Source organism: Mycteria americana, chromosome 5 (genome assembly GCF_035582795.1).
Source record: "Mycteria americana isolate JAX WOST 10 ecotype Jacksonville Zoo and Gardens chromosome 5, USCA_MyAme_1.0, whole genome shotgun sequence".
Classification (NCBI taxonomy): Eukaryota; Metazoa; Chordata; class Aves; order Ciconiiformes; family Ciconiidae; genus Mycteria; species Mycteria americana.
In genome coordinates this window covers 28,719,099-28,741,036 of record NC_134369.1, presented here as the reverse complement: position 1 = coordinate 28,741,036, position 21,938 = coordinate 28,719,099, and the positions used below count along the sequence as shown (strand labels likewise).

Below are 21,938 nucleotides of genomic sequence, written 5' to 3'. Positions count from 1 at the left end.
AACGTCCTCTTTTATAGGAGAAAAATACGTGTATACGCACTACGCGCTACCAGGTTAACCACAAATCTGTCTTGTGAGCCAAGTGGTGCCATCAGTGTTAAAGCAGGGTGTTGTTCCCTTCTTTGCTGCAGTGGGATTTAAATGGAGAAGAGAGGAAGAGCGAAAATGCATGCGTCTTTCCGGCTGGATCATTTTTGTTGCCTGGCATTTTAGCCTGGAAAGAATGTTTCTCGCATTCAGCACAGCCTGAACAAAGACTGCCAGGTGTTTATTTAACGAGGCAGCCATTTGCCGCGCCGGGGCTGAAAGCAAGCGCAGTTAAGGGTGCTGGCTGTCCTGAACAGGAGGAATGCTGCGTACGTGTGGTACCGGAGGGGCTGGGACGCTCAGCCCGGACCCTTTTGAACTCTGTTAATAGGAACTGTTTGTCATCGCATTCCAGTGCCTGCCCAGGGCCCTGCCCTTATCCCTCTGAGCCTCCTGTATCGCCTGTTTAGCAATGCTTGTATGCCCCTGAGCCCCAGCACCCCAAGGGCCAGAGGTGCTAAAGTGGCCCAAGCAGACAAACTGCGGGGAGTTGTTGTGGCAGATGACAACGTCATGAATATAAATGCAAAGTATTTGGAAATGCTCAGTGCCATCACATCAAGCAGCTTCAGCAACATGAGCTGTAGAAGTATCACTAAGTGCAACACGGCCAGAGAACAGAGCCAGACAGCCCCATGGTTTTCAGCTCCTGAAGCTGTAAATACAGGAGCATCAACGAGCACCACAAACATGTCTTAAATTAAAGGGTGCTGCTTACAAACTGCATCGTAAGAGAAGCAGCAAAAAAACAATTATGGCAATCAATGTTCTTAAGCTACATGTGTGATCAAAAATAGCCATTAGATTCCCCAACGGCTATTCAGCGGTTGCACTGATTATTTTTCCTACCATAACCCATTAACATGAAGAAGCTGGAAGCAAAGAGGCTGTAGGGAGGAAGGAAAAAAAAAGCAGGGGAGTAGTCTCTCTGGTCAGAATGAACAATCATTCTCACAAAGGGCCAGAGAGTTGCGAGTTTAAGGACAGGGATTCACAATCCCTTGTCCACTGACAGAAACCAAACAACACGACTACTGTAAAACAGAATGAGAAATGCAGCTCCCGTATTGCATCCAGCATCCCCTGGGAGAGGTGGTCTCTTGCTGTGGCCTCTGTTCAGAGGAGGGGACTGAAAGGCCAGAGGAAATAACTTGTGACTACATTAGGGAGTTACTTGGTTAAAATATAGATTGTAGCCATGTGTTGCTTTGCCTCAACCTGCCCTCAGAGCTAGATCTTCCCAGAGAAATGATCTAGTTTGATTTTAGGCAATTTGTGCTACAGGAGAAGAGATTAAAAAGCACAGATCATCGATAGTCACTAAAGCATCTCTGGGATGTTTTAGACTCATTACTACCCTCAGCCTCCTTCCCCAGTTGTAAGGGGGAGTGGTTGCAGCTCGTCTCCTGTAAGGGTAACACTTTTTCAGTGCACAGTTTTCCCCTTGCTTCTTGTCCCAAATATCCTTGCATGGTGATAGGAACCACGTTTGCTTTGCAAAGAGGTAATACATCAGAAATTAATGGAAAATTCCCTTCAACAGGGCTGGGAAAATTTTCAGGCTCAACTATTCTCCCAGGCATTACTGTGCTTTCAACACCTTGAACAAAAGTACTTTGCATTTTGCTAGCATCTGTCATCAGTATTATCTGGCAGTAGTGTCCAAAGACATCCATTTTTTTTCCAGAATGGAGGTTGTAATTTGGGCTCTAGAAATACAGCCCAAGGTTTGCCCAAATTCTCCTGATGTCTAAGATGAGTTGAGCACGATGATGTTTAGTAAGAGCTGGGAGCTAAGGTGGCTTGGACCACACTTCTTGCACTCTTTTGAAGGTCAGTTTGAAGCTTGATTGAATTGAAGGGCAGAGCTTTGGCAGCATTTTTTATGTGCTTCAGAATTTAACTAAGTCTCAAAATGTATTTGGTTCATTTGCTGAAAGATAAGCATGATGAGTAAATACTAATATTTGACACTTTATATTGTTTCTTCTGTTGGTAATAATCAAATTGTGCAAGAATATTAGCAAAGTGAAATAGTGCTTCGTGGCCTTCCAGCATGAGAAGGCTTTTCTGCTTACTTGGTCCTTTAGTATCCCAGTGTGTTTATTGTATGCAGCCAGATATTGTTTGTCAAGACTCTATATTGTTCGCACAGTCCAAAGCACAAAAACAGAGCATGAGGCTCGGCCATTGTGTCTAATGTTACAGCACAACATGTAAATCACTGCAAGTAAATAATTCCAAACTGTACCAACACTGTGTCTGCGTTGTTTACTCTAGGGTAAGTCTCCTCTGCTTGCAGCTCATGTCAGGGGTACAAAGTACGGGGGTGAGGCAACAGAAGGTCCTCTGAAGGGTGTCATCAAGGGATGGATGTACGATGAGAAGGGGAGCAGCCAGCAATGGAGTCCTATCCTGGCCGAGCACAGGAAATCTATTGGCTTTTTCAGCAAGGTGGCAGCTAAACAAAGCTGCAAAGGCTTTCCTGCAGCTGCGAGGAGGTTAGGGAATAGGATGTGGGAATCAAGTTCCTCCCAGATACTGGCTCCATCTCCGAAAGAATACTAAGAAGTGAATCTGGATTCAGTCTTTTTGCCGATCTCAGTACTTTCAAGGTAGTGCTGATGGTACTCTGAAAACTGTGCATCTGTAAGGAGGAATACCTACTTAGCTGACCTAATACCATCACTGGAATTAGCTGGTACCTAACAAGACATAGAGATCAAAAACTGCACATAAAAGTAAGAGAAAACAGATTTTTGGGGCAGGAGTGGGAAGTATTTACCTCATTGACAGTTTGGGGGCACTCTCTCATCCATCACAGTCAGTGTTAACGCACAAGGAGAAACAACAAAGCGAGTCTGCTGGAGCCCCAGGCTGCTGCTGGCTTCACAAAGAGGGTTGCCACTGGCCTGTCAGCTGCACAGCGAGGCTGATGCTACTGAAGCATTTGCTGTAGAGGTGGAGGGAAAGGAGCGGTATTTTTGCAGCACGGGCAGTTGAACACGGGTGGTGCATTTGCCAGGGACAATCCTTCCCGCCTAGGGGATTAGCACGAGGTTACTCAGTAATTCCTGGCCCAGCGTATTGAAAAGCAGCAATAGCTGCCACAGAACCATTCTTCTCTTAACCCTGCTGTCCATTGTCACTTCGGATTTATTAGAAGCTTTTTCCCCCCCACAGTATTTAAAAATTAAAATGGGACTGGCCCGTAATCCTCTGCCTGCCAGGACAGAGTGGCACCTAATCCAGCAGCTGTGTTGCAGCCATTACCAGTGCTAGCCCTGGAGGTTGGCAGCCGGTTCCTCTGCTCCCCTGAGCTCTTAGAGACCGCTGAACATGGAATAAACCCAGCGAGGAAGGGGCTCCAAGATGCCCCTGAGAAGACAGCTCAGACCTGAAACCTACCCACTACCCAGTTTTCCAGGACAGCTCTCCCTCGTGTCACGAGGTGCAGCGGCAGCAGCCCGAAGCGCGGCTCTGCAAACCCCATCCCCGCACCACACGTGGCTCCCCGTCCCAGCCCCAGCACCTCCACACTGCTCTCCCAGCCCTGCATGCCTCCAGAGGGACACCAGTCTCCCCAGAAATGGGGCGGCTGACAGCAGCACAGACAGCACACTTATTTTTCCCCTTGGATCAAAACAACTTCAAACAGGGGACTTCAGAGAGCTGAAAAGTCTAGTTAGCGCATATGCTGTTCTGCAGGAGCCTTTGATTATCCTTCAGATATTTTTAGAGCCCCTTGTAAATGAGCTGTGGCTCCGTTCATGTGGCAACAGCTCTGCGAGAAGCAGCCGGTGGTCCCCTGTGCCCACTGCTCCGTGCCGCCGCAGAGCCAGACCTGGCACCGTCCCGACGCCTGTGCCGGCCCTCCGATTTAAACACCTCGGGGGGGCACCCACTTTAACCCACTGATGTGCTCAGCTGCCCAAGTTTTTCCTCCCACCTCAGGAGGCACAGATAGGGAAGGCAGCCCCCAGGAAGCACTGCAAACCCCCTCTGGTTAGGCCTGAAGCCCTCAGCATCGCAGGCACCCCAGTCCTGTTTCCAGGAAGAAACAACACATTGGGTTTTTTTGCTAAATCAAGTTTTAAGTGCCAGCTGCTAACAACAGCCATCTCCACGGAGCATGTCCAGGACACCAGCAGAGCTGGGGAAGAACGTGCCAGGCTTTAATGCTATGACAACCATCACGGAGGAATTTTTCAATTTCCTTTTCACTCATATCGACATGAGAATCGGTGGTCCTAAAAATGAAGGGCACCTTTAGCCCTAGTTCAGATAAATTTGTGCAAGCTTCCCTTCCTGACACCAGCTCAGATCGTGCACTTTGCTTGAAGGGATCTTGTTTTTTAAGTCCTTGGTTTCAAGTTATCAGCAAGGAGGCTGATCACTGCCAACGGCAGCGGTCAACTGTTCACAGCACAAAACCACTTCTAGGAAATTAATTACAAATCAGCAATGCATTTCACATGCCATTCCTACTCTACAGACGGTTGAGCTGCTGAACGTGAAGCACTGTCCTGCTTTGTGTGCTGCTAATTGACTAGCAAAGGCAAAACCCCAGAGATGAGGTTTCCACCGCTGGCTGCCAGGTGCCCAGCAAACCCAGAGCCTGTTAAGTTGGAGCTAAGCCCTGACAACCACCAGGATTTTGCTGGGCTTGCTTACTGCTCAAAAATAAGCAATTTTAAATCACTGCAGTGAAAGCTGCCAGAAAATGGCAAATTGTAATACTTGGACTGCTCGATGACTTCGAGGAAGTCACTAAAAGCAACCTTTTCTATTGGATCACTAATTTTGGGCTATTTTCACTTCTGAGTCTAGAAATTGCCTCTCGCTTCCAGCCCCTGTGGCTACTGTCCCTGGTTAAAATTGTGGGACATTCACTCTGAAACCAAAGCTTCCGCACAGCCCTTCGCCCGTGGGGACTGACGCGTCCACACACACGCTTCGCCCGGGCCCAGAGCCCTCTAAGCCCAAACCTCCCTCAAGGCCATAATTTCCACCCAAATTTCCTTTCCTTCGGGAGGACCAGCAAGCTACATAGCACTGGCACCTTGCAACCAGAACAGCCACCAGTGGGACACAGCCGGGCATCAGGTTAAAGTCCAAGACTATGAGCATTCATATGACACTGGAGCCTCAGAGGGGGAGCAAAAACCTTTTTATACCATATGCATCCATTGCATTACCATATGCATATGCCATATGCATCCATTGCTTGCCCACTTCATGTAACACTGGCTTATCTGCTGGTATCCATTCCCAAGTATGCATACCCAGGATCAACTGGGAAACTAAGATCCCTCCAAACCTGGTTAAATTAAAGAGTTAGTCCTGTTTGTGAGAGCTTTCACCTCTACATACTGAAGCTCAGCAATACTATCAGTATCAACGCTCGTGGTACACAGTGCCACATACAGGATCCATGCAGTCGGCTGCACAGCTTCCTCCTGTGTTTTCTGGTTCCCCCCACTGACACACAGACACATTTACAGCTGAGCGAGCAACTGTTTGAGCTGGAAGGGGGTTTATTCTGCCTATGTTTCTCTCTAGCTGCCGTTGGCATCCTGTAGCAGGACTGGCCTAAACCTTTGCAACGTCCTCCCTGCTTGCACTGCCGTGCAAACCTGAACGGCAGCAAAGGAAGGACGGCCCATAGTCCCTGCTGTGCCTTCGCTGTGGGGTGCACCTCCAGCAGCAGCCAGGCTGAGCCCAAGGAGGCAATGCTTTCAGCTTTGACAGCTGTTTGGTCAGAAAACACAACTCACAGCCCAGTGCTAATCCACGAACACTCGTACTTGTTTCAGAGGTTGGCTCTCTTGCCCATGCTGATTTAGCAGATCTAAGAACCTCCACGTACAAAATTACTCTTATTTCACTGAAATGTTTTAAAAATTGCACCTTTAGTTAATCCACTGTGGACCCAGCTTCAGCCAAAACTTTCATGTCAAAGAAGAATCCAAAGTTAAACCAGACCTTTCTTTTAAGGGTAGAAAACGTCCAGATTCCCCTGGCTTTGGAGCATGTAGAGCTCAGGAAAAGACTCTCCATCCTTCAAACCAAATCAGGCACACATGCAAGGTTTTATCAGTGCGTTACAAGCACAGCCCACTGCAGCGAAGCCAACGACACCGCCACTGTACCCGACTAGAAAGGGAGCGCAGGGGCTGCAAGGGCACCCACTCCGCACCCCTACCCGACGGCGGCACGTGCCGACATACCTGCGCCCATGCTGAGCCGGGGCCGCCGCGGGCTGCTGGGAGGCGGCAGCTCCTGCTCTGCACCACTGCAGGCCCAGCACAGCACCGGTGTAACCCAGCCCATGGTGCAATGATGCAGCTCCGTCACAGGACGTGCTGGACCTGCTCACCGAGGTGAGGACGTTGAGGGGCTGCAGGTACACCCAGCACATGAGGGAGCGAGTCACCCAGGAGGGAGAGCTGCCAGCGCCTCAGGGGGCTGCAATTGACCCTTCTGGATAAATTAGCACGGGACCCGTTCCTTACAGTCGTGGGCTGGGGAAGAGGGAGTGCATCAGCTTAGATGCCCTTGCTCTGGGAAAATGACATTAACTTCTAAGAACAATGTAAAGAATTAGCAACCCAACTTGATAAATTTAAATGTTTTTTTATTAACAATCATTTTACATTACAAGGATAATATGACAAAAGGAAGGTTCTCGTGTACATACTATGATATATCAACATAGCTCTATTCGTATCCAGTGTCCTAGGTCCTTTCACACAGGTACTATAAAGCATAGTCTGTAAAGTAATAACATTTTAATGTTCTCCAAAAGAGTGATATTAACATATTAATACATACGTAGTAATAGACGTCTAGATATTTTTCTCTCATTTCGTGTGTGTGTGTGTATGTGTGGTGGGTGGGTGGGTGAGAGATCGCTTGAAACAGTTCAGCAGGGCTGTGCTTGGATGTGGATATGGAGAGGTTTGAGACAAAACCTCATTTTCTGGAAGTAGAAATGCATTTTTGCCAACAGTCGGGTGAGTCTATGAGGATGCCATGAGTGGCAGAAAACTCCGTAGCCCTCCTATAGCATTCGGGACATTACAGCATATGAGACATGGTTCCCCCACGTAGCCCAGCGAGCTTATTCGACATGAGGTGCAGTGCTTGGGAGCCCCTCGCCGGGCGGCAGCACCGCCAGCACGGGCGGGCGGGCGGCAAGGCCACGGGCTGAGCCTACGCGAGTGTCAGTGGCATCCAAAGGAGGGGGCTGGGAGCGAGGAAACCATCTCTGAGGTTCGTGAGGAACACGTGCCGGAGAGCTCCCCGCCAGTGCTGCGCAGCCGAGGGGCTGCGGCAGAGTGGGGAGCTGCCGCCGGGCGGGTTGCGGCTGAGGTGGATTACCAGTTGTGTGGAGGAGAGAGGCCTGGGAGAGGGCGCTGAGGTGTGTGACAGGGCTTGGGGGGAGCTTGCACAGCGTCTGCTCATGCAATACCAGTGTAACGAGTCATTCGGCTGTCGGAATTACAACTCACCCTCCTCCCGACCGAAGCCAACAATTAAAACAAACGGCGAGGAGTGCAGTGGTTGCCAGGCCCGGCGTGGAGCTGCAAAGCCAAACCTCCATGCCTCCCCTTCGACCCTCGTGGGGAAACAGCATGGTGACCCACCACCTGCTGCCAGCCCGGCCAGAGGCGCCTCTTGGGTCCCCCCAGGTGCCAGCCAAGGGCTTCACCCTGCAGCGGGGTCAGTGTCCTACGAGCGGCTCTGTGAAGGGAGGGATGGAGGGATGAGGCAGCTGTCCCTCCCACAGGCATCGGTAGACACTCAGGGGAGGCTGATCCATTGCCCGGATCCACCCCTGGTCCCGGCATGGAAATGCCTGTCATGTGAAAATAGGTGTCTCTTTGCACAGGCAGGGCAAGAGGGTTGCACCCTTTGGTGCTTCCGTCTGGCAAGGCCAGCACGCCGTGTGTTGGGGCCCAAAGGCACACACGCGCCACTGACCACTTCTTCCGTGCAATCCCATCGTTCCCTTTCCTCCAGAAAAACCACCCGGGCCCCCGGCCAGGCAGGCTGCTCACCGGCCGAGGAGCGGCTGCAAGACCTGAGGGAGCGGAGCAGCTCCTGCAGGAGAGCAGCGGCCAGCCTGACCCGACAGAGCTGCACGTGCCTCCCCAATGGGGCTTGCACGCTCCCATCCTTACCACTCCAAATTCATGGTCCCTTCTCATTCGTGCTGCTCCAGCTCTGCACGCCATGCCTGCTACCTCCGACCATGCAGCAGCAACCCTCCCTCCACTCACTAACGCCTTTGCTCTCCTGCTGCCTTTATCCTAGCGCCACGCCTGTGTTGCTGACCGATGCCCACGAGCAAACCCATGCTCTCGCTGGGTGCTGCGCGAGCGCCTGCCAGCGCAGGGTCTCCCCGGCAGCGTGCCAGCGACTACTGAGGAATGCCAGGCAGAACAGCAGAAAGCCACGTTTTCACGGCACCGGTACTCGCAGTTGCCAACTGCATCCATGCAGAGAGAGAAAAGTGCATATGAGGGTGGGATATGTATCTGTCCAAGCGTGAACACACAGGACCTCAGCCAGAGGCTTACTCGGGAGAAGACAAGGACACTCGAGCATCTTCCCCCACCAAGACATTCCCCTATTCCACAAACCTTATTTAGCACTTGGTTAACATGCCAGCAAGGAAACCCCTTGCCCTAACCACAGCAAAGCCCCTCTCCGTAGAGTGCTATACACGTAAATGTAGGCCTCAGTGTATGGCTAAAACTATCCCAAAGCCCAAAGTCTTCAGTGTTACGTGCCTTGTGCCAGAACACAGGGCCAGCCTTACACAAGGGTGGTTGAGTCTATCTCTGTATTATATCTTTATATCTATCGAAAACATAGAAATATATAAATATATAGGATTTTATTTATAGATATATAAGCATGTGATTTTAATCTTTTGTACTGGGTGTATATGTACTGGGATGTGCGTATATACAATATATAGACCATATGCATGTGTACTGTATACATACACTAGCTTACATGCACACACATCATATGTGTCTCCAAGGGAGACAGGAATTGCATAGGCATTACTGCATTGAATACAATGGCTGGGGGAGCAACGTACCATTTCTCTGCTTTTAAGACCTCTTTTGACAGGGCTGAGAGGGGAATCTGCAAAAGCAGAGGCTGTTGCTGCTTATTTGCAAGCCGGCTGTCTAGGTTGTCTTACCCACTGGTCAAACAAACAGCAATCCTCATGAGATAAGAAAGAAAGGGGACCCCGAAGATCCCACGGGCCACCTGGTCGAGTTTGTGCTGTGAGAAAGAGATGGACCGAGCCTGAATCACGTCTGAGGAGTCATATCAGCAAAAGCACAACCAGCACGGGGGACATTGCCGCGGTCAGCTCAAGACCCAAGGCAGACACTGGGACCCTGCCCACCGCGCCCTCTCGCAACCCCCCGTGGCTCCCGCGTGCTTTTGCTGGTATGGGAAGAGCTTTGGTCTCTTGTGAGGATTATCCTTGCCGAGTTCGGCCTCGTGGCTGGAGGGCCCGGACCCCTGCGGCCACTGGTGAGCCCTGCAGAAGGACATGTCTGCATGTGCTTCATGGATTTCTGCTTCACAGCAGGGTAAAAGAGGCAAGGAGCCTGAGCAAAAAGTGGGGAGGGGAAATTGGCAACCAAAAAGCCCACAGGCTAGAAATACAAACCCAAGGCTCTGGAGAAGTGTGCATTATTCACAGTCAGATGCCATAGCTAAGACGCGGGGGGAAGGAGAGAATAAAGAGCTCATTTGAGAAAAACTAAACCCTTCTCTCTTTGCAGCAAAGCAGTTCAAGATGCTGTGAGCAACACATTCAAAACAACCTCCTCTCGCTCGCTCAGCGCAGCAGGAAAGGCATCGATTAAACCCAACACGTGGCAATCTCCGAGCCAAGGAAGCCTCCCTCTGCGCCACACCGAGCCCTCCCCATGCCTGCCGCTGCCCCCCGGCCTCGCTGCCACCCGGCCGGGCCCTGGGGTTTGCAAACAGGGCACAGAAACACACCTGCTCCCGGGAAAGGCTGGGCAGGCGGGGCACTGGGAAGCCAGGGGCACTTTGCATCGGTATTCCTCCCTCCTCCCTATCTTGCTCATGCCGGCAGTCACGTTTCCATCCACAGACTATCCATGGGAATAACAGCTACAGATCTGAGATAGCCGGTAAACCTAGAGGGAAAGCTTGCAAAGCACCTGCGTTTGTCTAGCACAAAGGCTGGGTTTATTTTCTGACGTGGGGGTGAAGGAGAGTTGTTTGTGTTGGGGGAGCTGGGCTGGGCCGGGCCAGCTGCTCCGCCAAGCACTCGTTTCCCCCATCACCAATGCAAGCCGTCTCTGACCTTTCCCATCAGGGGTATTCGCAACATCCCATGGCAGAGAATCACGCTTCCTACCGAAACTGCTCACAGGTGCACGCAAAGTTATTTGGAAAAGAAACAAGCACTTTCCCTTTGCCAGCTGACTGCCTGGAGAAAAAAACACCGCTCGCTGCACATTTCGCTCTACCATCAGGAATAAGAGCAGCCGGTGAAAGTTGTCACTGATGAGAGTGGGATTTGCAAACGAACCAAAGGAAAGGAGTGACAAATTAGAGGAATAATTTCTGAACAATCCTCTGGCAGCTCTTACCTTGCCGACAAGGCAAGGCACCATTTTCTTCCCAGTGGCAAAAGGCTCAGAGCAGGAGTTGTAAACAGGCCTCTCAGGCGGCTCAGCACAAGCCCTGAGGGAGCGCTCCTGTCTGCAAAGGTGTCTGGAGACTGTCCGCAAGTGTCCCTTCCCTCCACGTAGGCCAGGCACTTTCACGGGCCTCTGTGACAGAGCCACGTGCTGAGGAGCTTTCACTGCTGCAAACAAAGGCAGGTGATTTTATTTGCTCCCACAGAGCTATGGAGTTGAGCAAAGGAAAGAGAAAATTAAAAAAAAGAGGAGGAGGAAAACTGTCTGTACAGCCTCTCTGATAGCCACAGAAGCTTGCATCAAATATCTTTGTTACTTCTGCTTCTGCTGCCTTGTGCACGCTCGACAAGGAAGACTCTCCTGCACTTGCCCATTCCCCTCCGGTGCGTCAATTCACTTCTTGTCTCCAACATCTACGTTCACCTTGCCCATCTCCAGGTCAGAGACTAACGGAGCAGCAATTCTTCTATCTTTTTTATCTTTTTTTTTCTTTTTACATCTCCTCAAATTTTAACTAAGGAGGGAGCCTGCCATCTCCCTGGCAGGGAGCAGCTCTGTGATCTTTGTGGCAGCACCCTGGGCAGAGCTGACTTGCCAAGCCTGGAGGGCTACAAGCACCTCGTGTGGAGAGATCCCTATTTTACGGTCAGGCAAACAACCACCCAAGTCTGCACAGCTGGAGGAGGGTTTCCAGTTTAATTTTTACTCCTCTAGATGAATGGGTCAATTCGATCACATCATTTATTGGGAAAGACAGGAAAAAACACAAACAAAGCCATTTTTTTGCTTGCTAGGTGTTGCATATTGATGCCCCTGTGCTGCAACGGCGCAATGCCCTGATCTAGCTCACGACGTTTCCGTGAGGACCGCAGGAAGAAGCGCCCGGCGCCTGCACTCCCGCCGGCGGTTCGGCAGCAGGTGGGTGGCCCCCGTGCAGGTGCCCCCTCCTGCCCGAGCCAGCCCACGGGCCGCACATGCCGTCTGAGGTAAGGCAGAGGGGACAGGGAGTAAGTGCTACGGAGGGTATGCCGCCTGCCCAACCCTTGCCGCTACATTCGCGGGGTCCGCTCTACTCCCCTCGGACCGTCTGGCCGAAGAGCCCCGTTTTACAGCAAAGCGGGCAGAGTCAGGACGCAAGGACTGGCCACCACTAGTGCTTCGGGTGGGCTCAGTCCCTCCTCAGTCCCGTAGGGACAGAGGGGAAACACTTCCAAAACTCTGACCAACATGGGTCTAGCTTTTCCCATGGGGTCTGAAAGCTGAGCCAGCATGTAGCGGCTTGGCTGCACGCCTCTGCCCGGCACTGGCTGCATAGTTCTGCTGAGGGCAAAGGGGTTAGCGGGAGGGGAGGTGAGCGAGACCTAGGTAGAAGTGCGTGTTTTCCCGGGGAAGACAGTGCGTGAACCCTGGCAGTGAAAGTGACTCCGAGAGAGATCGGTTCCAAACATGCTACATCTCCATTGAAAACAAACAAAAAAGTTTAAAAAATAAAATAATATTATATATATATATATATTTTTATATAAATGAAAAGCTATCAACTAGCAGCAACGGTTCTAGAGATATCTTAGCACCAAGACCAAGGGCAGGGGTGTAACAGGAGAAAGGAAAGGTTCAGTGTTGCTGATACCACCATCATGTTTCCAAACAACACAGCCTGGCACAAAGCTCGTCCCTCCGGGAAGTGAGAACGTGTTGGCTCGGACATCTTTTGGACAACAAGTTCTCACTCCCACGATGGTCTGGTCAGGTTGGTGCTGTCCATGCCACATCAGCGGGGCAAGGCACTAGCATCTGTGGAGTTTTTGCACCTTTTTTGTTTGTGGGGGGGTTTCTTTTTTTTTTTTTTTTTTCTTTTCTAACCTGAAGTGATATTGTGTGAATGCCTGGAGCTCATTTACTTTAAAAGAATAAAACAAAAAAGAACCCCAAGCCCACAGAACAATCTCTTTGTGATGGAAGGTGCAAGTCCCCCATTCACATTTCAGCTGGACTCCGCATCCCTTCAAGAAAGGAAGAAATATTTAGCAGGAAGAAGAAGAGCATCCTTTCTTCCTGCTGTAATCAGTCTGCTGTGCTGTGGAACATGTTACCTTGGTCACAAGAGAATACATGAACCTTTGTAGGACATCATCACATGAATATAATCCAAGATAATCTTGCATTGATAGCTCCTGCCACCAAACCGCAGCAGGTTTTTCTTTCAGTCATTCCAAACAAAACAAAACAAAACAAAAAACCCACAACAATCTAGGATTATAAAGACATAGTATAAATAATGTAAATTAGAATATAATTTTTTAAGCCTTTGAATCTCCGCCCAGAGATGGCTCTTGACTCATTGGCTGTCTAGCTTCCACAGCAGCCCTGGTTTTGAATGAATAGTTGTATATATATATATTTTTATCTCCTACAATATAAAAATATAAATGCAAAAATTTCCCCCTGCCTTCTCTATTTTGCTATTTTATAGTCTGCACATGACATCATGTTATAATAAATGTATGATAGACTGCTACTACGGTTGTCGTAAAAGGAGCTGAAAGCCAAGTATTACTCTACAGCCCAAAAGTAGGGAGAACTGAGAAAGGGGCATCACAGTTTAATGGAGGCATTTGTTTCTAAATCAGAAGAAAAACCCAAAATCACACCCCCAGCCTTTCCCTCCTGCCAGTAATCTCTGTGAGTGAAGAAAGCTCCTACTCGAGCAAAGAGAACTGGGTGGAGCTGGAGAGCTGGGGGCAACATAAACGCACGGGATGCTCTGTCGGAAATCAGAAATCTGACGGTCGTCAACAAAAGGCTCAAATGGCTCAATAACTGGACTGAACAACGGAAAGAGAGGCAGAGATTAAAACTGTGGGGGGAAAAAACCAACCAACCAACCCCAAAACAACACAAAAAAACAACCCAACAAACCGACAACACACATACAAAGGAAACCACCAGGAGGATGAGGCTGACAAAGACCCGTCGTCTAGCTTATAGATCATTAGGTTTGAACATGTAGAGTATGGCCCCAGCACATGCTTCTAAAGAATGAAATGTTGCCACCTACACTGCAGCTGCCATGGTTGGAGACACCAGTAAATGTCTAAACATTGTCTCAATCTTTAAAATTCTGCTTAGCTTCTATCAGACGCACATCGTCTTAACTTTTAAATTTTCAGTGTGGGTTTTTCCTTAATATATATAATATATATATATTTTATATAATATATCAAAGTTTAGAGTATAGATTAAAAAAATTATTCAACAGCTTTCTGATCTGAGGCGTTCCTTCCTAAATATCGGGGTAAAACTCAGAGCCATGGTCCATGCTCTGCAACATTGGCTTCTGATCAAGAGACGACATCCTGCTCAGCATTTCGGCTGACAGCGCATAACTATTGCCCGACTTCTCCTCGAACCAACTATCTAGCGCCCTTTTGCAATCAAAGTTGGCAATGGGCGGCCCATTAACGGCAATTGTCAAAAGATCACTGAGCTGCTCCAGTGTGAGCCGAGAGCGGTTGTTTTTGCGCACTCTCTGCAGGGCGGTGCGCCCCTTCTCACAGCAGGCCGATGAGGTGGGAAGGACTTTGAGGATCTGAACTATTTTATTTAGGAGAGGGAATCTCTGTTTGTATTTACAAATGTGACTGAGCAAGTCTTTAAAACCGTTTTTGGTATAATAATCCACCTTGAGTTCTCGCCACTCCATCAGCAGACTCCCTCGGGTGTCCATCCCCTCTCTGCAAACCTCTCTGGAAAATGATGGGACCGTCTCCAGGTGTTCAAATATTTGTACCATATCCTCCTTCCCATAGCTCATGAGCTCATCAGTGCTTCTGGGCCAAGCTGCAAGGTCAAATACCTGACAGGCCTTCACAAATGTCCGGCTACGGGAATCGAACCTTTGGGCTAGGATCACTTGGGTCTTCTGGCAGATCTTTTCCCTGATCGACTGGAATTTTGCTTCAGCCACCCGTAGGTTTTTCACAGCAATGCCATTAAAGCTTTCACGGAAGTTTTCCTCAAATTCCTGCAAGTACTCCCCGGGCGAGTCTGCTAGCCGGCTGATCTCCTGGATGGCCTCCTCTATTTTATCGTCCACCTGCGACACAAGAAGGTACTCCCCTTGGAAGACGTAGGCGAGGCGTGAAAGCACAGCAATCACATCCAGCAGGAAGTAGATGAGTTTAATCGACTGGTAGTCCATCAGGAACTGCAGGAGGGCCAAAGCAATGGCAGAAGCGTCCGCCCTTTGGGTCTGGCCGCTGACATCTTTGAGATGGGCCACAACCTCAAGGTAATCCTTGATTAGAGCGTTGAGCACATTCTGTTCCCCAATGATCCATTTTACTGCTCGAATGTCCCCCAAGAACTCGGTCTCCTCGCACAGAGTGGCAGCAGTGACCCTCAACTCGCACATGAGTCGGGGAGAGTAACGATAGAAACTGAGCAATTGCTTCAAATTGTTTTCTAGCTCCTCCAGGCACGGCAGTTCCTTCCCGCTAATTGCATCCAAAATTTCCAAGTGGGGCCTGTGCACCATAAAGGGCAGGCAGAGAAGCCAGGGCAAGGTCTTTCTGATTGTCATGAACAAGTTGGCTCTCAGGCTGGCGGTAATGTTAGCACCATCGACTCCCAAGCCAATAGTTGGCTTCTCATCCTGCAATCGTATTCCCAGGCTGGAAAAAGCCCTGTCTAACGCTTGGAGGTAACTGTCTGTTGTAGAAAAGCCCAGTTCCTGAAGAGACAGGAATTCGGTTGCCGGAGGCCCATCACTGCTCGTGTACTGTACATAAACCGCAACTGTGTCTGCAAGCAAGTCATCGCTCTGCCCATCCAGAATGATGCTGAGGAAGGGAGACTGTCGGATGCGTTCAACCAGGTCCTCTCGAAGAGCCCGGGCGATATGATGGATTAAGATTTGGCAGTCTCCCTCATTCATGTATTGATCCACCACCTTGAGTTCACACTTTCTCAGTAGTTCTGCCAGAGGCCGAAAGTCATAGTAGGGCCTGCCCTCCAGGGCCAAGTGGTAGGCTGTATTGAAGAGCAGGGTCATATTTCGGCACATCTCTTCTGTCTTCTCTGGATGCATCCTGAGCTTGTAAAGCTGCAGGCACTTCTTGTGGAGGTTGCTCTGGCTGTGAAGCTTTATCGTGTGTATCTTGAACTGCTTTGAGCCAATGATGAAGGCTGAAGTCCGAGAGGATTGCACTGTGTACTGCCTACAGACATGGCACCACATTTCATTCAATGTTGGGGAGTACCGCAGAAACCAAAACTTTTTAAGCCACTCTTGCTTGAACCGCCGTATCCTCCGGCCCGTCGCAGAAGACATCTTGGAAGGCTCGTCTGTAGCAGCAATCATGTCATTGGAAACGGATTCATCAGCAGAATCCACCTCTTGGTCATCGTCCTCCATGATGGTGGGAACAGAGATGATGCTTTCTGAAGCTGTAAGAAAAAAAAAAAAAAGGAAAAAAAAGGTATTTACAAAGTTGCTGAGCTAGAGACGCAGCTTACTGGTGACAGCAGAGCATTGCCTGACAAGCTGGCCACAACCTGCCCTCTCCTGCCCACAATGCACTATGGGTAGGATATGAATCATGACTTTGAAAGGAAAATAAATCAATGTTTCTGCATATGAACTTTGTCTCCAACATGCCACAGTGGACAGCAAGAAAGGACACTACATCCTGGCCACTTGCACAATACATGGTGTGACCCAAATATTCCCTTTGGTGAAGGCTCCTGGCTGCTCGACAGCACATTCCTGGAGAAAATGAAATGTATCTTCAGAAAGGGACACATGGTTGTGTTAAGGCAGTGGAGGAAACAGAGAGGGCTTTCCAACAAGGGACACAGTGGGACATCATTTCATACACAAAGAGCACACATTTCAGTGTTACCACAGAGTCATTCAGACTTTCTTGGTAGCATGTGAGGCACTGCGGAGGGGCTTCCGCTGAAAGAGAATGCATCAAAAATACAGCAAACAAACTGTCTGCAATGGAATGTCTTTTTTATTGGCAGTGCATTATCGATTACAACGGCAACAAATAGAGCAAGTTGTCATACAGAGTCTTTCCCAGACAGTGTTTTCCACTGTGCCCACAGCTGTGTCAGCTCCTGGCCCACCCAGTCACAAAACCTGACAACAAACCTTCCATGGAACCACGTGTTCACCTGAATACTCAGAGCAAAACGCTTTAGATGCGTACACAGCACACAGGCATCTCACTACTCTCCTTAGGCAGGGTTTGGAGAACGCTGTTACTCGGCAAGGCTTACCTGTGGGGTCCGAGAACTCTTGGAGCTCGGGTACCTGGGGCGGTAGCACGGGTGGTTCGGGTAACTTCCCAGATCTCAGCATGTCTAACTCGGCCTGCAGCTCCCGGATCTTCTTCTTCAGCCGGATGCAGTTGGGGCAGAAGGAAGTGGTGGGGATTTCGTGGGAGTTGCCTTGTGCAGAGGCCAGTGACAGCTCAGTTGGGCTGTCTGCTTTGAGTGACAGGGGCTCTTCTTCCTCATCTTCAAGGATGCCCACCTCTTTGGCTGAGCTGAAAGAGGAGCCGTGGGGGACCTTCCATTCTGCCTCGCTCCGGTTTCTGCTGAGGTTCAGGGAGCCATGCTGCATGGCACTGCCACACCTCTCAAAGATGTCTTCAGCCTGGTATTTAGATGCTTTTCTGATGGAAAGTGGCGTACTCGTTGCTAACTGGTTCTCTTCAAATTTGGCAGACTCCAAGGAAGCCTCCAGGACGTCTTTGAAGATTAGGTCAATCTTTTTTTTCTTTGTTTGGGGGTGGGATTCCCCCTCATCACAGCTGCGCTTGTAAGGGCTCTTCCCTTGCTTTAAGGTAGTGAGTTGGAGTGGCCCCCTCACGTCCTCTTGATTTTCCACATTCTTTTCTGACTTTTCCCTCTGCAACTTTTTGTCTCCTGGAAAGGAAAATGAGGGGTGGGGATTATCACCAGGAACCTAGCAACATCCCTCAATCTAAAACTCAAACGAAAAAACAACAAAAAGTCAGGCTGAATCCCTGCAGGTCTGCACGTTGTGTTACAAACCAGGGAACTGACACAACTCAGTGGAAACCGAGGCTTGTGAGAGGAGGAGCCCTGCTAATGGGCACGTCTGCAAAAACAGAGACAGTCCTGGGTAGCCACAGCAGAGTAGGACCCACACACTTTAAAGAGAAGAGAAACTACAGGCAGCTTGTTTAACCTAAAGGTATAACCAACTTGCGCTGGAAGAGGACTACGAGGTGAATGACTACAAGGTGAATGACTGATCGCAGTGGAACCTAATGCCCAGAGCCCAAGCGCCGTTTTGGCTGGCTGGAAGACCTGTGTCTGTTTTGACTTGGTAAAAGGTATCAAGTGGACAGCAGTGCAGCGAGAGATTCAGACCGTTTCATGACAACCCCAGCATCTGTGCACAACACGGCACAAAGTTTGCAAGCCCCTTTACTCTCATTCAGTTTGGAGGCTGCTCCAAGTAAAAATAACTTGCACTCTTAAACCCCAAGGTACTCATTGTCAACTGAGCTACAACGGGTGAATGCCCTCCAAGGATGGGACATCTATCTTGTCCCGGTGGAGTCTAAGAGTGTGGCCATTCAGTGATTAAAAAAAAAAACAATAATAAAAGCAACCTCATAAAAATTATTAATTGTTTAAAATAAAGGGAATAGCCAGATTTCCTTACCTGGAAATTCAAAAGACGATAGGTTTGGCTCAATTTCCATCATTCTTCTATCTTGTAAATAACTTCAAGCATTGATGGCTTCCCAAACAAGACGCTGCTTTATGCTGATTTTTGGTTTTGTTTGCTTTTAAAGTGTATTCATGCTTTCATAAGAGTTACGGAGCAAAAGCTACCATTCCCTCTCTAAGGAGAGCAATGCTAAGAATGCAGAAAAGATGCAAGACTCGAAACAGTTAGAGTAAGGCACCGTAAAAAGGGCTGGCCCGAATGGCAGGGATTTTGCACTGGGTTTTGATGGTGGCTGGCAAACCCAGCCACTTCTTGAGTGAATCCGTAACAACAGATCTCATTTTCAAACACTGACGAGAATTTCTACGGGCAAAGCTTTGAGCCTCTGTCTTACTATTTCTCCTGTTACGGACTATAACGACTACCGGCAGAGGTAGGGATTTAGAGAACAGATTCTTCTTCTTTTTTGGTGATTTTTTCCCCCAACCAACCAAGTGATTCAGCCCTTTGGAAAAGCTAGAAATCACAAGATGATCCCTCATATTATTGGTCTCAACTCCATTGATGAGGCGGGTCAGAAACTACCGACAGAAGCAAAACCCTGGAACCATGTTATTTTTCTGTGAGTTAATAAAGCGTGCCACTTCACTCGACAGGCTCATCTGCAAGGGATTTGAAACCTTTTAAATACAAAGCGACTCAACAGATTTTGGTGCTGCTCCCTGACCGCCTCCCAGTGCCCTCCCAGCTGAGGCTGTGATGTCTCGCAAGTCTAGCAACAGCCCACGTGATGCTCTGTTTTAACGTCTCTGTGCTCCTTTTGCGAACGGAGGCTGAGCCCAGCTTGCCACAGGATAAGCTTACCGAGACGTCAGGGGGTTTCTAGGATGGTGTCTGCAGCCACATGGGTTTCTGCCTGAGTGTGTGGTAGGCTATGGTGGGTCCTGAGGAGCCCAGAGGCAGATCTTCACCATGCTTGTAGCACAGAGCAAGCTGTGAGTTACCATTTCAGCTCACACAAACCACAACACCATGACAAACCGTGACTAAAGGCGTATCTGTATGGCAGGGCAATCGTTCGTAGCCTTGGTGCCCCTCCAGAGCAGCTGCTCTAAGGGCATAGTCTTTCTCTTGCCGTACTTTCAGAAAATACTAAGCCATCTGGACAGCTAAAGTGTGCATGGGATGCAGCAACATCACTGCAGCCTGTACCTAATCACTCAGTGATGTTTATTAACATAAAAAAGCACATTCACACCAATGTTAATTCAGAAGTGGGAATTGCCCAAGTACAGCCATCAAGATGTAACACTGCAAGTGCATAATAACTCCAAGGTGATGGAGGATAACCAGCTTTTTCAGGACATCTTGTCCACCCCATGATTAAAGAGGAGACACCTTTTACCAAGTCAAGGCAGCAACAGCAGCTGTGTAATAATATACATGGGAATCCTAATTAGAAAGCTATATTTAGTGTGGCTGCCCCTCTGAGGCCCTGCCATTCTGTGGCTAGGCCTGGAAAGAAATGCCCTTAATTAACTTCAGGTCTCAGCATTGTAGAGAGGAACAGATGCATTAAGAATTTTTGCCTTCCTGTAAAGCTTCCTGTATTGCTGACATTACACTGACCTAAAGGACCGCTGGGTTTGTTCCAGCATGGCTACTCTTAAGATAAGATGATAACAATTTTTATCCAGGGAAGAATCAGTCTGACAAGTACAAAGCCTCCTGTACGTTGTACATGCACGCTAAAGTTGTGAGACTAAGGAGTCTCTAGCTGATGTCGCGCTGATCCCAAATTATCTTTCTGAAGAAAGAGGAGATAAATTAAGCGAGGAAAATGGACATACAAACACACCAAGGAAATCTCTCTTTCATATGCACACAAAACCAGCTGGAGGTCCCTCAAACAGGCTGCTCACAGGAGCCAGAGAAAGCAGCATGTTCAGAAGAAAAAACTAATGCCTGTCTGTGGGACCACCAACTTGGCAATCTTCAGGCCAGAAAGTCTTGTGACAGAGGAGCTCTGTGATCCCTGGGCTTTGCATCAGGCCCTTGCAGCACACACACACGACATGACACAACATGACACATGACATGACACGACACAGCACAAATCCTTCTTTCATGATCTCCATGACAGTGGTTACATTATTCTTCTTGTACACCCATGCATCCATGCCACGCAGAGCTCTCACCCAGAGATGCTCTGCTTCTAGAAATGCAGCTCTCCTTGCACAGCCTGTGCATCACCTACTTCACCCACTGCACTCGGTCCAGCAAGTATGGCAGCCCAAGGGGATCGGGGGAGAGGGTGGAAAGGGAGGGGGACTCACCGCTTGTGAGATTTCTGTTGATGGTCTCCTGGGACATACTATGCAACCGCTTCATGTAATCCTCACTGTACCAAACCCGCAGCTTCTCCCCAGGGCGGATGTCACGGCAGGCACGGAAGTAAATCCTCTCGCTGTGCTGGAAGGCCATCAGGTTCTGCTCCCTCTCCTCCCGAGAGATGATCACGTACCTGAGGGCGAGGTGACAAGGCAGGTGTGAAGCACAAACTTTTCTAGTGTGCCCCCCCCCGCACCAGAATGACAACCACGATGAAGCCAGAATGACCTTCAGAGAGCCATCAACACAGCCAGACTGGAAAGCATGGAGTTATAAGTAATGGTGTGCAAATTGCCGGAGATACAGGACAACGAGCATGGACACCCAGGGAACACGAAGCCAGTGAGTCCGTTTCTGCTGTGGAAGGGATGACAGCAATGGACATCCAATCTGAAGGAGTATCTCTGCCAGTAATGGTGACACAGACTCTCATGGGCAGAAATTTCTTTGCCTAGTGATGAAAACAAGGACTTCAGGATTCCCCACCATCACTTCACGTCCCAGGGCCTCCTCCTTTGTTCTCAGGAGCACCCAGAATATGGCAGGGTCCCTCTGCTTGTCTCTTTCCCAAAACCACCATCTTCTTTTCTAGCAAAAACCAGATTTCCTTGCTTCTCTCCTCTCGGACAAGCAGAATTGAGATACTCAGGGCAGAAACAGGGACACCTAATGTGCGTGGGGGTATTTACTGCTTGTCCAAAAGGAAACCAAGGACATGCCAGTACTGGAAGGTTTTGCACTTGGGCATTCAGCAGGGTGTGACATAAAAATACAAACAGCCCTGCAAGTCTCAGGAAAGCCCAGCACCACGTTGTGGGGATCTCCTGGCAGTGCTGACAGAACGTGCTTTCTGGGCATGGGGTGTGTTTTCCTGATTTAACCCAGCTACATTTCAGCTCAACAGAAATGTATTAATTCACACTCCAAACAACTGGCCCTCTGTGCAATTTGGTAGGACAGAGATCTATAGCTAGGATTGTATTATTTGCTCTCACACTCCCCATATTCTTGCTAGAGGACGTGGAAAAGGCTTG

At 49.2% G+C, this 21,938-nt stretch overlaps 1 protein-coding gene across 5 annotated transcripts in view; it reads right to left on the bottom strand.

Moving 5' to 3' along the window:
* Positions 1-6,953: 6,953 nt before the first annotated feature.
* The window catches only part of PRDM11 (PR/SET domain 11), a 137,714-nt gene continuing 122,729 nt past the window's right edge, over positions 6,954-21,938 (bottom strand). For 3 of the 5 annotated variants that reach the window (XM_075502567.1, XM_075502565.1, XM_075502564.1), the window contains 3 exons: positions 20,850-21,037; positions 17,085-17,735; positions 6,954-16,247 (listed from right to left, as the gene is read on the bottom strand). In XM_075502567.1, coding sequence (XP_075358682.1) covers positions 14,083-16,247; positions 17,085-17,735; positions 20,850-21,037 — 3,004 coding nt within the window. In that variant the 3' untranslated portion in view covers positions 6,954-14,082. The remainder of the gene's footprint in view (positions 16,248-17,084; positions 17,736-20,849; positions 21,038-21,938) is intronic. The other 2 variants (XM_075502566.1, XM_075502568.1) reach the window with 2 other exon arrangements.